Source organism: Lacerta agilis, chromosome 6 (genome assembly GCF_009819535.1).
Source record: "Lacerta agilis isolate rLacAgi1 chromosome 6, rLacAgi1.pri, whole genome shotgun sequence".
Classification (NCBI taxonomy): Eukaryota; Metazoa; Chordata; class Lepidosauria; order Squamata; family Lacertidae; genus Lacerta; species Lacerta agilis.
Window position 1 is genome coordinate 61651358 of NC_046317.1, and position 17592 is coordinate 61668949.

At 38.4% G+C, this 17592-nt stretch overlaps 1 protein-coding gene across 1 annotated transcript in view; it reads right to left on the reverse strand.

The window, feature by feature from the left end:
- Window positions 1–1098: 1098 nt before the first annotated feature.
- The window catches only part of RSBN1 (round spermatid basic protein 1), a 31072-nt gene continuing 14578 nt past the window's right edge, over window positions 1099–17592 (reverse strand). The window contains exons 2-7 of the mRNA XM_033152985.1: window positions 15067–15737; window positions 11214–11351; window positions 10441–10583; window positions 9309–9476; window positions 8458–8566; window positions 1099–7016 (exon numbers count right to left, since the gene is read on the reverse strand). Coding sequence (XP_033008876.1) covers window positions 6654–7016; window positions 8458–8566; window positions 9309–9476; window positions 10441–10583; window positions 11214–11351; window positions 15067–15737 — 1592 coding nt within the window. The 3' untranslated portion in view covers window positions 1099–6653. The remainder of the gene's footprint in view (window positions 7017–8457; window positions 8567–9308; window positions 9477–10440; window positions 10584–11213; window positions 11352–15066; window positions 15738–17592) is intronic.

The following is a 17592-nucleotide window of genomic DNA, read 5'->3' on the forward strand; positions in this document are numbered from 1 at the left end:
GAGCGGAGGGCGGATGCCCCGAGCGGCAGGGGGCGGAGCGTGAAGTTGCGCCTTAAACGCAAAAGGGACGAGCGGCACCGTGACAGCAGGAAAAGGAGGGGTAGTGGGGAATGCCCAGTGGGGTGGGGGGTAGGGAGCGAGATAAGGAAAGCGGACGGAGTCAACATCTGGACTCTGCCAGGTTCCTTGTTAGTGCCCTGTAAGCATTCACCTGACTGCTCCGTATCTAACCCAGTGATGCAGCTCTGACAAATCTCCGTTTCGGCAAATAGGACTCTTAAGATCAAGCAAACACAGCTGTTATAAGCGCCTGATCAATGCAGTTTGATCAGACTACGTGACTTTTTTTAACCAATCCCTACTGTAGCTCTATAGTTTATACGTTCCATATAGGCTCTTCAGTGCTGTTGCTGGCACTGCTTTTGGTTTAAGGGTTGCACGTAGGTAATCTGGGAAGTTCACCTCTTTAGCAGTGTTGAGGCAGGAGAACAGTTCCATTCTTCCACTGCCAGGTGTAGATAGCACAGGTCATGATTTCCCTCATAGTAAGCGGGAAGAGTAAAGGGTAGGGACTCTTTCTACTGCATTATCTCTTGTGCTTCAAGTGTATACAGTAGAGGAAGATTGCAAGGTTTTGATGCGACCGTTCTATTCCTTCCCCCCCAAAAAGCCACATTGAAAAGCAAACATTGTGTTCTTGAAATTTATAAAAGACTCATTATTGAATTTGTCAAATATATGTACATCTCATCACAGAAAGATTCAGCTGTATTTACCCTACCCTCCCATATTGCTTGTTTCCAATATGACTGTCAGTGGAACAGTCTATATAGTTCAGGATTAATTTGCAGCCAGTAATAAATTCTAAATTATAATGGTTTATTCCACCCTGTCAGCACCAGATTTAGGGCAGTGCAGGTGGTTCCGCTGCACAGGGCGCTGAGCCAAGGGGAGAAAAATTGAGCAGATCCATAACAGAGAAGATTCATTTGAGGACACCAAATTTTGGGCTCACACAAGGCACCATATTACAAAAAATTACCAAAGTCCATCCCTGACCCTGCCCAATATTCTAACAGTCTTTCTGCCAAACAGCAGTTTTCATTAAGGACAAATCAGACTTCTGTTTATTAAAAAAATACTTTACAGGGGGGAAATCTATGCATTCCATTGTACTATTTGTTTGTTTTACAAAGAAATAACTTTAACAGTTTGATACGCTTGTACAGTCAGCTACTAAAAGAAATGCACTGCGTTAGGATTATTCACAGAGAGGCTTAAAATTTTCCCATCAGTTTACACTATTATAAAAACCTCTTTAAAACACTTGCTAAATGTCAATAAATATACTAAGGCCACACAAAACCAAAAAAGAAAAAGAAAAAACAGTCTTCCAGACAATTGTACATATCCTCTATATGCAAAGACCTTAGATATATTAAAACCACAGAAAAATATCTTGGCTGCCAATCAAAACTGAATTTAATCACAAAACACTACACAAATTTATTTTATACAACATGTAAAGATAAGTATTTGCTTAGACAGAATTGAAAGTGCTATATTAAGAGAAGCCCCTTCTCAACTACATGTGCTGTTGGGTCCTAAAACTATTATGTATATCAATGGAAGGCCATAACATTATTGGAAAGTTGTTTATTGGACCAACATAAAATTTATCTACAGTACAAAGCTTTCAGGAACTGAAGCAACCCCACTCATAGCAACCTTCAAACACAACCAATATGGCTATAAATACTCAGCATTTATAAAAGAAATGAGAGTGCAATCCTGCCAACATTAAACACATTTAGTTTCACAGATTCCAATGGAAAGTCCAGCTTATCTCCCATTTAAAAAAAATCAAAGGAACTTAAAAGTGCTTAACCTTGGCTAGATTGTGCCCCAAGTGAAAAGAGCTTACTGCTCAGAATATAGTCAAGCATGTGAATGGCAGCATGAGAAAACATTTATGTCCATCCATGGGCTCTTAGCAATAAATGAACTCTCCTATCTCTTGACAAGCAGCTACATCCTCACATGTAGGAAAACTACCAAAAAAACAAGAGCCCTTTTACTGTTTGGGAAAATCTGTGTGATAAATGTAAGTGTCCCTTAAATATAAAGAACCCTGCGCATGTTCCATCTTCATGGAAGAGAACATGTCACTTATTTACAAAATAGATTTTTGCTGATAAATATTTGGGATGGGGTGTGAAATGCCTATTCCACTTATTTCTTAATCGTACGTTTGCTGCTTTGCTAAATGGATCAGTGGCCCAATACAACCATTCACTGAACACAAATTAATGTTGTTCTTTGGTCCTTAAGGAACAGTGGGGTGTTTATTCAACATGGAGAGATTCAGAAACTTTCGACAAGAAGCATATTTGTGAAACTGCAAGTACTGTAGCTAGCAGATTCTTTACAGTTTTGAGACAATATATATATCAAAGAATAACTGGTTTTCAGTTATAGAAACTGGGCAGAGAAAAGTCTTCCCAGCTGGAAAATTACCTATAATAAATAAATCTAAAGATAATTCTGCCTTTGAACTCCTTTTCCACTTTGTAACTAAGTTTTACTCAAGAGTAGACCTTAGAAATTACTGCGTCATGTTCATTAATTTCACTAGGCCTACTCCAAGTAAAACATGGCTCTATAGTTTATAACACTGCATTTCTTGTTAAGTGAATTTTATTTGCACATCTTGGCATTCAATAATCAATTAAGTTGGCATGAGAAATTTCTAAACAATGCAAGATGTTACTTCCCAGTATCTTCCTGCAAGTTCACTGCTAAAAATACCTTATTTCTCTGAGAGCTAAAGGTTATATTGTTCACCAAATAAACAGTTATTTGGATAATATAAACCCAGTCATCTGTCACTCCTATTTTTCAGGTTCGTAGTAGTAGTCATTATTCTTATTGCAAATGTTTAAACTAGCCTTCCTTTGCCCAAATCAGGTAATTTAATTTCACCATGCTAATTCTACATGGCATGTCTCTTTCTTTAAAAAAAGGAGACCAAGGCAGAGATCCTGAGTGCCATACACGCACTGTGTGGAGCAGCCTGTTCTTCCACTGCAGCCCCTCATTCCCCCAGAAAATGGAGACTACTGTATCTAGAATACAGTCCAAAGCTTTGGCAGAGAAATCAACAAAGTCTCAGTGTGTGAACAGAACTCTTTGGTACTTGACCATAGAATTTAGAAGTAATGACAATTTGTGCTTCTGAACCATTTTGAAAAGTATTTTTGTAAAAGATAATGGATTGGATCCAGACTTGTTCCTCTGACAGCTGAAGGAAACTAGAATACAGAGCACTGGAGAAAGAAGGGGATTTTTCCCCTGCACCACCTCCCACATTGTTCCAGAGGGTCTCCCAGTCTTCCAGAGAAAATTTTCAGGGGGCTACAGTAGGAAGATGGCATTGGTGTAAATCACCTCCCTGCCCCACTCTACCCTGCTCCCTCCAGCACAAGAAGAACCCAGTGGAGCATTAATTCTCAATCCAAACCAATATACTTAAAATGAAATTAAGATAAGTGAACATGACAGAAAGTATTATCTTTAAATGTCTGAAATATATTCAAAATGCTATTACATACAACACAGCATAATTCAACACTAACATATTGAACTGGAAAAGCACAGAACATCATTCTAAGATTCTCCATCTCCATTGGGTGCAAAGAGACATAAGAGGCCATGAAAGATTGATCCATACTCCTTTTGCAGGGTGTAAATCCATTTGAAAGCAAGCTTCTGTTGTACTTTATGCCCACTGCTATAATTTAATGTGTACACAAAAACTACTTATGAATGGTATTGAACTAACTTTTACTCAAGAGTAGACCCACTGAAATTCATGAACATGACTAAGTCAACTCCATTAATTTTAATGGGTCTATTCTAGGTGGGATTCACCTGACAAGTCTCATCAGACTTCTGCTTGTGCAACAGGATTTCCCTCCCATGCCCACCCAAATTGGCTCAGAGATCTGGAATACCCCCAGAACAGGACATGGGGAATATAAGGGGAGTCATTCTATCTGACAAGCTAAATAGCTTGCTCAGACAGAACATTTGCAATGGTGCGTGCGACATTGAATTCCACCTTACGTTTAGATTTTAATTCTGTCTTGTCCTAAACTACCACTTAAGCCACTTTCACACATAATGCTTTTAAGTGCATAATGCACAAAGTTGCATGTACTGGAAAAAGCCTACGCAGAAGTTATCGACTCATGCACTTTAACCTTCCTGATGTCCAGGAGAAAGACTTCACTGGCATTTAGTTTCACTTTCCTCTTATATCAGCATGTGTGAACCAGCTATCGCTGTTCAACAACTAAGCACGGTTGTATGTTGGAATTCCTGGTTAGCATAGGATGCTAAACTCATTTATTTTTTTTAAGTAAACTTAGCAGAAATTCTCCTGGCTGCATAGAGGGCAGAATACAATCTAGAAGCTTAGAAAGGGTCACAGAAGTTTTCCCATGTATTAATTATTTTTTGTTACGTGGGAATGGAGTTTCTGTGAGTATACATTGTTAGAATTTGTTCATTTAAATTCTGTAGAAATTTTATTTCGGGACAAAGAGATAACAGTTTTCCCTTCAACTGTAAGAACTTTTTTTTTAAATTCCAGTTCCTGAGTGAATACACAGTGCTGTTTTCATGCTAAGTTGTAGGTGAAGGGAAATCAGTGCTTGGAAGACTAGTAAAATGGATGGAAGAGAAATGCAAAAATAAAGATGAACTTGGTCAAATATAAATCATGCACTGAAACTTGTATTGCCTGTGAAGAATTTTACTTTGCAGAGCCTATTAAAGCTTATGAAAATTCTTCTGGACAAGAGTAAAAAAGTGGAAAAAGCCAGAGTACACAAGGGTTATCATCTGAACCAGTATTGGTCAATCTAGAATTTTGTTAAAAGCTACACTCCTGCATTTAAAAAATTACCTTTTGTAAAAAGGTTTTCATCCTAACACCTTATTTACACAGATTACTTAACAATTCATCACCACTCCAATCTGAAAATTCATTTTAAGTTGAAATATTTTCTATTTGTCTTCAGTCTGCACTGAAGACAATACATATACATGTATATATCAGGAGTAATACAAGTTCTATCTAAATCACTGCAATATTTTCTGATCATTTTGCTATTGGTTTAAAACTGTCCTCTGTGCAGAGGTACTAATATGCATATAATCTACACAAAATAATATTGCACAAAGTAATTGCTATTAGAAACAGATTAATATTTGCAGTTCTTTTCAAAAAGATTGATAAAGATGTGTTGAAATAAACACAGCTGCTTTCTTACTTGCATTTATGTAGTGCTGCAGATCTCTCTCCTACCCCACAAGAATGGAGTTGCTTATTATCAACTATGATTACACCTTAACAAAGGTTATATCCTACATGTGAAGGGCCCATCTCTTCTAGTACCAGAAATAAATGTAATTTAGCATACAAATAATGAATGAAAGTTGACTATAGTTAACATTGAGAAATATTGTATGAGTGCTAAACAATCTTGCTAACGATACTGAACATACTAGTGGGTGTCATTTAACCTTTCAACATAGCACTAGGGTACCCAAGAGTTACATGTGGAAATAGCAGTACACATGAGATTTCCTGTGAAACAGCAATATAGAATTCTTGAGAATAAAGGCAACCAATATATATTGTGAAGCCTACTCTACTGGATTAAGTGCATCAATGAAAAGGAACATATGGTTTCCACCTCAGGTGCTTGCTGTGAACTGAACAAGCCACAAAGTTGGTTAGAATATTGTAAAGCCTTAAAGTGCTCTAAGATGGCAGTTTCCTCAGGGAGACTGCCAACAGTTACTTTCATTTGACACTAGTATTACATTTTGCAGTCAGGGAAGATATAAAAAGTAATATTCCCACAAACATTAAAAGCAGAGGTATGGGAAGTGTTACGTCAGGTATTACAATTCAACAAGATCACACTCTGCAACTAATCTCATATTTCAGCTTCTTTGTGAAGGTGTTGATAAGCAATTAGGATTAATCTACACTGCTGGTAACTTGAGCTTTCTCTAGGCTTTCAAAGTCTCTCTCTCACAAAAGTCATTGATCATTAAAAGTGCTGTGCTTTCTCTTTCATTCAAGCCACTAATCAAATGGGAGAGTCACTTTGTGACTCCTCCACAGAAACCAACACTTTTATGCTGAAAGCTAAAGATAAAATAGACGGAGGGATATCAGATTTACCAAATGTTAAATACTTAATGTTCCTGAAGGAGGGGGAAAACATTTGTGGAGATGTTGAATTACAAAGAAAAATGTAGTCCACTACTACATGCTGTACTAAGGGAGTAAAATACAACTCTAACTTTGCATAATCTGTGTAAAAAAGATATGCTTGACATTTTGGAATGTCACCTTTCTTTATAGAATTATAGGCAAGATTTCTCCAATAAAACATAACCCAGTTATAAAACTATAACTTCACATCAAAATTTTAAAAAGCTGTTTAAAAATGTATATGATTATGTACATATCACACAAGAGAGCACATATGACCATCCTGTGGCTTGTGTTGCTGATCGGATTCTAGTTTAAAAACTGGAAGGGGCTGAGCCAGCTTATCTTGTCGCAGAACAAGTCACGACAGAGATGAAAACAATGATGGTGAAGCCACTCTTGCTGTCTGTACTTCTGTTCCTACTTCTTCAGACTCCTTTTTCACAAGCACACATTGATCTTCACCTTCTGATTTAGTCTCATCACAGATGCTAGTGTCCATATTTGAAATGCTTTCTGTACTTTGAGAATTCTCCCCTGAAGGATGGTATTGTTTGAGTCTTATATGCCAAGCTAAGCTGCAGACAGCTGACACTGTCTTGAACTGATGAATGACATTTCTAGGGATGAAGTAGATGTCATTGTCACATAGCTGGATTCTAGCATAGCGAATCCCTTCTCGCCTCATTTGGTTTAGCTTAGCTTCATCGACCCATTGAACACACTGAAGGAGAAAAGAAGTTAGAGGTAAACCAGAAGTGGGCATTTAGTGTGTAGTGCACATATTCTGCCCTCCAGCTTTTAGTTATTTATTAGCCACAATAAAAAGGAAAAGTCTCAAAATGGCACAAATACCAACCATCTGGAATTGGAGGTGCTGCTGCTAAACTAATGAGCCAAGTACAACATTTGGTGCAACTTAAAAGATGTGCTTACATATTCAGGTAACAAAAGCAAACAGTGAAATCCCCATAACTGTCAGAGAAAAGCTACTCAAAAACATGCAGCATTTAATCATGGCTGGTATATTTATACTTTATACTAGGTTCAAGCAAATGATGAACTGTTAAAACTTCCAACTCATAAGTTTGTGACAGCCACACCAGAGCTTCAGCCTTTCTGTCACAGGGAAGCTGTGAAACAAAAGGAAACGCAAACTTCCCACAAATAATCTTACTTGACTAATCAAAACAACTTCCTGATTAGCTCAAGGGTTTTCTGTTCTCAACACTATTTAAAAACTGTACCCCACTTTTCAAAATTATTTTGCAAAGTGCTTTACTCTGAAGAGAACACACATACAGACAAAATCAAATTATAAAAATGCAGCAATATTGAAACCAATTTTAAAATACCTTAGGTAATTTTAAACAGTGTTCAAAATATAAAAGTGGGGGAGAGAGGGAACTTGTAGAATTCTCTCCTGTGTGAGGTATGACAACTATGGTGCCATGCGTGAGAAGACCCTGCCTCTAGTAACCACCAATTGCATTTTTGCTAGTGCAGGACCTCTGATACCAGTTTTAAGGCTTGGGCAAATTCATATAGTTCTATTCCCACAATGTCTCATTACAGTCAGTGAAAACCTGCAGAAACCAAGGACACACATACACAAAGTATGTCTGTCCACTAACAGGGTAGAACCTTTAACAGAAGTTGAAACTGCACTTAAGGGAAATGAATCCAGTATCATCACTTCTGCAAAATCCAGATGATAGTGCAGGTTTGGCCAGTGTTGTGGAACAGAAATTTTGGAACAAGTGCCTGAATATGCATCTCATATGTGGGAATTTCATGTGGAAAGAAAGGCTGCATGTAATGGTAAGGTATCTCTATGAAGCACTGGTATGAGGCACAGTTGAGGCAATGTCCCCAATACTGTTTAACACACTCTGGTCAATGTGGCTCTGGTAATTGTATGATCCTGCTTGTGGCAGGCGAATGAACTACAATCTAAGGTGCTTCCACTCGCAAACCAATTAAATGTTTGTCAAAATGTAACATTATCTGGTTAAAAGGGGGCATGTTTGTTTTTCAAATCTGTATGCTATATTCTGGAAATGTCATTTCATAGTGAAAATACCAGCAGTAAAGGGGGATAGGCAACTAACACCATGCTTTGAAGCAACATGCAAAGTATACATTTCAATAAATCAGCTGACTACCTGCGACACTGGAGGTTCATGTAGATCCAACTGAAGCCTCTGAACTACATCTGTGAAATCCTCAGCATGAAAACAAACTACATCTTTGGTTATACGAGGCTGGTCACTCCTAGAAAAATGAAGACTTTTCCAGTGAGAATGTGCTAATAGACATCTTGAGAATTATACATGGGGCCCATTTGTATTCTAAATGTATGGTAAAGGTAAGGTAAAGGACCCCTGGATGGTTAAGTCCAGTCAAAGGCAACTATGGGGTGCGGCGCTCATCTCACTTCAGGCTGAGGGAGCCGGAGTTTGTCCACAGACAGCTTTTAAGTCATGTGGCCAGCATGACTTAAACACTTCTGGCGCAACGGGACACAGTGATGAGTGCCAGAGCACACGGAAACGCCATTAAATTTCCTACCACAGCGGTACCTATTGATCTACTTGCACTGGTATGCAAGGCTCAGTGATTTACACCTGCTCCATCTAAATGTATGACCAGGTCAGGGACCCACTCCCAAATCCCCCTAATTCTATAACTAAGCTATGATCAGCAGGGCTCTGAGTAGACTGGGAATTTCCCATTTTCCCCAGAGGTCCACAGAAAACAAAAGCTCAATTTCACTTTGTTTCTATGGTGGTTCAAAGTTTCTTTAACTCACGGTAGTTTATTATGACAAGACTAGAGAGCCCCCGGTCTATAACAATCTGCTTAGTACAAATGAAATATTCCTGACAAATATTGGTTTGCTGGTTTTTAAATGTTCTGTTTTCCTGAAAATTCTAGTGCAGCATACTAGACAGCTTTCCGAATGAGCTGCTCAAAAGAATTCCAAGCATATTCTGACTTGCTACACCTCACTTACCATTCACCAAACTGTACAGCTTTCAACACTCCAACAGCAGCTGTACTCTGCCAGTCAAATCCTTGCCCAACATGATCAGCATGGGCTCTTGTTCTGTCTTCAAAGAGAACTTCACGGGGTTCACTGGTCCGAGGTAGATACTGGAGGTTTTTTATTTCATTCATTGATCTATGAAGTGGGGGGAAGAGAAAGAAGGCTGTTAGAACTATGCAGCGGGGATATAGACATCTTAAAACAAAAAAAAGCTTCCCCAGCTTTTGGTGCTCTACTATAGAGGCAGTCATGTGATATTCAGAGATTTAGCTATAGTTTCACAGTTTTACCTAGACTAAAAACAAATGATAGCAACAAATCTCACTCCAGAATTAATTTATGTGGTGCGTATATATTTGGAGTTACCTTGCCCTGCCACTTGTTTTTTAAATCAAAGGCTTTGCATAACCTCTGTAGCACTTCAAGATTTTAATAACTCAAATATAAAATGGAATCCATATTACAGGAAGACTTCTAAAACGTGTTCAAGTGAAGACACTTACAAGCCCCCTTCAAACCTCACCCTTAAGTGCAGCAAGGTCAGGGGTCAGTGAACATGGCGAAATGCCTCTAAAAATATTTCAATTTAACAGTACCCAAAGAAGCTCAGAAAGTCATTAATATGGTGGCACTTTAAAAAGTCAACATTTAATAAGATGTAGTATTGTAATGCTCTACCTCTACACAAATATTATGCTGGTGTGTCCAGCTGTATTGCTATTCAAGGACATTACATGTCATAATTTGTACTTAAGTGCTTAAACTGGAATGTACTGCTACCCATTTCCTGGAGGAAGAAAAGGTTTTTAAAAGCTCCACATGCTCTGCAACGTATACAGTTTGAAGTTCAAAACAATGACACCATCAGTATACATGGCACTTTACTAAACAGAGGCAAGTCCCTGCCTGAAGGAGTTAAGAATACATGCCACTGAGGTGACTAATAGAGAAAAGAACATGACTTCAGTTCTGCAATGCATAGCTAAATTTCAGTAATTATATGAACAGCTGAGAGATCAGAATCAGCAAGGAGTTTTGTGAACTCAACTCTTCTGCAAGCATTAAAACTTTACTGTAAAATCAATTTAAGGAGTATTACCTCCGCCGTTTGAATGGTGACTTTGGCATATCAGCTGTTGGGATCATCTGTTCTCCTGGTCTTACCCACATTATGGGGCCATCATCACTTTGTGACCTGCATTGAAGTCTGAGGCTAGAAAGAGTACCCCAAGGTAAAGTCATCTGTATATAGCAAAAGAAATCCAAATAAGGTGGTCAGCAAGACAAAATGCTACTGAACAGAGGCACAGCTTCCTTATTGAAAAGAAACACACACACACACACACACACACACACACACAGAAAGAGAGATGTGTTTACAAAACCAGTTTTCTACTACATGGATATAATCATATATACACAAAATATGTCATATATATTCCACTCAGTCATGTGAAAACAGTGGGGTGGAGTGGGAAACCTCGGGCGTGGGGGCCAAATGCAAGACACACCTTCACCAGCTCTGCTTTGATTCCTCCTCAGATGATCTTGCCTGGTTAGAATGTGTCATTGAGCAGTGGTAACATCTCTTACTTCGTTGGATGTGTGGGGGTAAAACAACTCTGAATTTTGATACATGGAATGAAGCCTACTGCACAAAAGATAGGAACCACATACTTTCACCCCCGGCCATGTCCACCACTGGCATGTACACCCCCTCCCCGCAAAAGAGACCCCATTATGGAATGCCTCAGGCTGAGGAAAGTTCCCCAGTCCTGTAGTAGGCAGACTCACGTATTCATTCTTATGCTTAACTATTCTGTGATTAATAATATGTTACAGGTTCTCATATGCAATAAAGTTAATTCTTACACGAAGAAATGGAGATTCTTCCAACATATCAAGAAATTCTGGGAAATAGTCTCCAACTTCTTCATCTACTGCTCCAACAAGACTGATCTGCCTCATTGGACCTGCTCTGTAGGTTCCACAGCAGTATGTTCGACTGACCTGTACAGATAAAGCAAAAATGTGTTTTTACTCCATACCATTGCATATACTCAATATAGTGTACTATGTTATTGTGAAGTCTAAATGAGTACTGGAATTGACTGAATATAGTGAAGAAACAAACACTTGGATGTGTGAGTGAATTTCTTCTTTTTGTAGGCAATTGGTTACAAAGCAGGTTGGGCCCTTCTGAGCATAGATCATACAGCATTCATCTGCAGGGAAGAGCCATTACCACCCTGCATGAGGGAATCACCAAAACATCTAGAGAGAACTGAAGAAACGTGGACAGTCTTAAAGAATGCAAACAATTTGAACTAAAGGTGACAATCAAATAGAGAAGAACTGAGGAAAAAATTCCCCTGGTAGGTATCAAAACAAGTTGATTAGGCAGGTGCCCTGAACTGACATTATACCACCCTGAACAATACCCAAAAGGAAACAAAAGTTGAAACACATCTGTACATCCGTTTTTGTATTTCACCCAAAATGCTGTAACAAAAAGGATTCTAAGTGGAAAACTAGTGTAAGCCATATAAGCAAATAATTTCCTATAGTCATCTCTTGTCAAGGAAACATATTTTTTATTACTATTTTTAGTAATTGTGTATCCAAATACTAAAAAGTGGCTTTCTTAAATTTACCTGTAGTGGAGAAAGACAGCTACCCAACTGGCATCCTAAGAGACAAGGTTGATGAAGCATAGCAGTAAACAAACATTTAAGCTACTTTGGGAGCAATCCTATGCATCCCGGTGTACAGGCTGTTGTGGAATTCCCCTTCTGTCTCCTCCCCACCACCACCACATGAGCAGAAAGGGAGGTCCACTCCAGACACCTCCACATTGCAGTTTCCTCACTATGGATTCTTCTGCCACCATCTTCCTCAGATTTTTATGTAGAGTAAATTAACAGTTCATTGTAAACACCAAAGGTATGCTATTCTAACTGTGTATAGTATTAGAGGGGAAAGAAAAAAAGAAGCTGTGTGAAAGCTCAATGCCCTTACACCTTCAGAGTGGCATTTAAGCAGCTCTGAAGTCTGAACTGGATTTCATTCAGAAGCATATAGAATTACTGAATCATAGAGTTGGAAGGGATGCCTTACATACCGTATTGGCCTGAATATGAGCCGCACCCAAATATAAGCAGCTCCCTTAAAACTCCACAGACACTCACACCTGTTCCGTTTTACCATATGTCTGTTTCAGCAGCGATATCGTAAAAGGCAGTTTATGTAAGGTCGCAAATTTAAGCCGCACTTTAACTTTTCATAGTCAGAATTTGGGGGCGGGGGAAAGGTGAGGCTTATATTCAGGCCAATACGGTAATATTTTAATTAAATATTAAATATTCATTAATCATTCTTTATCAGACAGTCACAGAGGCAGTGTGCAACCAACAAAAAAAAGGCAAGCTTAAAACAAGTAGAGGAATCCTACCACCGAATGAGGCTGATTTGGGATTCCAAGATACTTGAGCAATGTCCTGAACATCAGCATTCATTTGAAAAAAACCAAAACAAACTCGCGGAGAAGATATTGACTGCAATACATGCTCCAAACAAAACTTTACTTGGCAAACATCCTTCTAGACTAGCCTAAGAGGGCCTAGAGTTAGGCTAAGACCTATATTACAAAGGTTATAGCTTCAGAAAGGGAAGAGAAACCTTGAAGCCAAGCCAAGAAACGTACTAGTGTGGAAGGAACTGTTGGAAGGAACACATGGAAGTTGGAATATGATGCTGAACAAGGCTGTGGACAATAAATGACCAGTAAAGGATGGATGTGCACACACAGCAACAATAGCAGTAAATGCACCTATTGTTCCCTTTTCTTAATTGCATTTGCAGAAATTTGAACAAGTTTACTTAACTGAGTTACAAAGTAAAAAAAAAAAAATAGTGTTGAGCTGAAAACCTTCTTCTGAAAGTTCAGAATAGGTCCATATCACATGACTTTTAGACCAACACACCTAAAAGAGCATGAAAATTTGGGGACACGTCCCCCCAGACTACGTTGTGTCAACCGCAACAGGGCAGTCTAGAAAGCACTTTAAAAACCTGCATGTTTCAGTGCCAAAAGATCAATATGCACTTCGAAACCAATGAAATGTCAGAACAGAGCTGGCCCTTCATATGCTGCTGAACTACAGCTCCCATAATAATAATTTTCTGACTTGAGCAATTTTAGACTATACATATATAGCATTAGCATCAAAGTACATTAGAGCTAGGGAGCCTCTCAAAACAATTATGTCAGTTAGAAAAATATGAAAATATAATGTCTAATAAAAATAAAATTGATCAATTTTCTCATGGCTAAATTGACTTTGTTGGGAAACCCAATTTTAAAAATTGGGGGAAAGATGGTAATATGGAAAAATTGCATAGAAGCGAGCATACTGACTTTGAGAAAGATGAATTTTACACATTCTTTTAAGAGACAACTCTATCAGCCCAACGGAAATATTTGCAGCTGCAACACATGGTAACAACTTTGTTTGGACCAGCAGCTTTTACAGCTTCTGGGGTACCAGAGATATTAGAACAACTGGTCAAATACTTTGAAACTAAAAAGCCTGCGATTACTTTTTATAGATATTTGCTATCAATGAATCAATTCCAATCACAGATTTTAAGAAATGAGTGGAACAAAGAATTGGATGTTCAGTCAAAGGTGACTATGGGGTATGGCGCTCAACTTGCTTCAGTCCGAGGGAGCCAGTATTTGTCCACAGACAGCTTTCCAGAACACTGTGACAGAAGCCAGAATGCACAGAAATGCCGTTTACCTTCCCACTGCAGCAGTACCTATTTATCTACTTGCACTAGTGTGCTTTTGAACAGAGCAACAGGAGCTCACCACCACCATGTGGATTTGAACTGCCGACCTTCCGACCGGCAAGCCCAAGCAACTCAGTGGTTTAGACCACAGTGCCACCCACGTCTCTTGCCCTTACTTTGGCCAAAAGACTGATACTGATGCACTGGAAGGATAAATACCAGGTACTTGGCCCCTTTTAGTCAATGGATTAAGGATATGGCAACACTTGCAACTTATAAATTGCTTATCAATGTAGACTTTGTATGGACGAGTATAAAGGTATCTGGAACGTGTTTATAAAAAACATAGGTTTTAAATAACAATAGATAGATAGATAGATAGATAGATAGATAGATAGATAGTAATTACAATTATATACCTATATACTAGACAAGCATATATGGAGTTACAGCTGCTTGAATATATAGTGATATAATATCCGTTCCCCCACCTTTATTTCTTTTTTATTATTTTTGATTCACTTTTAATTTCCAGTATATTTTGTTCAATTGAAATATTCTCAGTAATAATAACAACAACAACTCATGTTTGTTCAATGACAGGCTGGAAATGGGAAAGTAGGGAACTATGGTTCAAAAAGGCTGTGTACTAGTTGGAGTGGGAAGGCATTCAGAAGCAGCCTAGATAGCACAGAATCTACATGGCTTTAAATTGCAGAGACTATCATCCTATATACAGACAACGTTATAGGTTTGTTATTGGAGTATGGGCTCTGTGAAGGAAAGGTAGTTGGAAGGAAGTAGGTGACAATGATCAGAATTGTCTAGATTTTGGTTCGGGTTTCTGCCCTAGTGCTCCTTTGTGAGTTTCTCGGGTGAATGATATGCTTAGTTTCCAATACTCTTGGGTCTTTAGGATGACATTTCTTACCTGAGCGTGAAAGTTTGAAATGGTTGTTGTTTCAATATCCTTCTTGCCAAGGATTTCCATTTTCACTGGAGTGTTAGGAAAATTAAAAGCAAAGTAATCCAAGAAGTCTGGCAAGTAGGCAGCTGCCCCATGAACTATAGCTAGAGCATAGTATGCTGCATTTTTCTCATTTTCACTGAATGTCAAAGCAAGAAACTCTTCTGCAAATCTCTCCATCTCCACTGGAGACAAAAATGAGAGTTCATCCATGTAGGCATGAAGAACCAGAGCTCCTCCATTTGACTGACGCTCTTCATGAATAAAGTTACTAAATTTAGTGCCTGTTTTTAAGAAGCTGCTGCGAACAGAATGCTCCTGGTGTGTAGTAAATGGAGACTGCACCCCCTGGGGTATCCTATATTCCTGCATGCCCAAATTCAACTGACACAGCTGCTCATCTTTTAGGTACCTAAAAGATTCCTTGTTTTCTTCCAAGTTATCACTCTCCCCTGGAGTCAAAATCTCTTTATTGATACGGGTAAGACCAGCACACACAGTCTGCACTTCTTTATTATACATTTTCAGATGCCTCCCCCTCATATCTTCTCTGTGTTTCTTTTTCTTCTTTTTCTTTATTTTCTTTACAATAAGACTGTCAGCTCTCTGGGTCTTGCCATTTTCATCTCTGCTTTCTAGAAATAATAAGAAAATTAGAATTCTATTACTGCACCATAAAAATAGTCAAGAACATTAGAAAGAAAAGCACTGACCGACCTCCCGGACACTCAGTGTGAAACTATTCACAGTTTTCAGTGCTTGGATATACAGTATCAGATTAGGAATTTGGGTCTCAGAAAGAACATATTATGACACCTTCAAGACTAGCAAACTTAATATGTCCTAAGTGTAAGGTACCATGAGACTTTTTTTGCTGAAATAGACTAACCTCTGAAAAGATTTTCAGTATGTTATGGGGGAGGGGGGAGTTACTGTATTGCTTTACCTTTGAAAATCAAGACAGTAGGTTTACAAAAAAAAGACAAGCTACTTTCTGCATTATTAAGTGCTCCTGTACGTGATTTATACAACACATAGCAGTTCAAGAAGGATTTGTTTACACATTTATCTGTTAGTTATACAGTAATATGTCAAGCCTATTTGAGAATTGTGAGCAGGGCTGTTTTGATGCTGTAATTCTGTAACAGGCATAGGCAAACTCGGCCCTCCAGATGTTCTGGGACTACAACTTCCATGATCCCTAGCTAAAAGGACCAGTGGTCAGGGATGATGGGAATTGTAGTCCCAAAACACCTGGAGGGCCAAGTTTGCCTATGCCTGTTCTATAATGTAAAATTCGGATAAAATAAGCTGAGCTTGAGAAGTGATGGGCAATTACTGCTAAACTTTCAAAAGGTAGAGTGGTGCTAAAAGATTTCTAGTGTCTGGGGGTAGTGCTTCAGTACTTTATAAAGCACCTCATCCCTCCTATGACCACCAAACCCAGAACTAAGCATAATAGTAAACAATTAAGCACAATGACTCAGTGATCTATCCTGGCAGTCTCTGGGTTAGCTTATTGTTTATTGTAGTGTGGTGGACTCAATTAAAAGTAATGGAGAAAGGATGGAAAATAAGACCTTTTCAGCAAGTGGCAGATAAATTTACAGGATGGATTCAATACTTCCAAGTGCATAATTTATTTAATGAAGAAAAAAGAAAGGGAAATTTTGATAAAAAACAAATCTAAATTTCAGGTGGAAATATTGGAGGGAGGTGGGAAACTGTTATCCAAAATGTACAATTATTTGTTGGAGTGGTACACAAAAGATGAGGAAATAAAAGAAGTTATGATTAAATGGGCTATAGATGTGGGGCATAATATTCAGATGGAAACGTGGGAGAAATTATGGAATCACCATTTAAAATTCACTGCATGTACGATACTAAAAGAAAATATCATGAAAATGATGTATCACTGGTATCTAACCCCAGTGAAACTAGCAAAAATGTACAGGAAGAACAATAAGAGGTGTTGAAAGTGTGATAAGAAAGACGGAGAGTTTTACCATATGTGGTGGGTATGCGACAAAGTTAAAATATTTTGGGAGGCCATATATAATGAATTAAAAAAAATACTCCAATATACATTTCCAAAAAGACCCGAAGCTTTCTTGCTCGGGATGGTGGGAAATGAGATCAAAAAGAGAGACCAAAGATTTTTCTTATACGCCACCACAGCAGCAAGAATTTTGCTAGCTCAGAATTGGAAAACACCAAATTTACCAACGATAGGTGAGTGGAGAAGGAAGCTCTTGGAATATTTAGAAATGGCTAGACTAACAAGCAGAATAAGAAATCAGAGAGATCAGCAGATAGATTTGGACTGGAGTAAATTCTTAGAATATTTAAAAGACAGCAGAAATGTGTAATTCACTTACAGGCGTGACGAAACTCTTGCAAAATAACAGAAGAAAAAGGAAAAATTCAGAGGAAATATGATGATGGGTTTAAATAGGTAAAAATGAGAAAAAGCGGATGAATGATGTA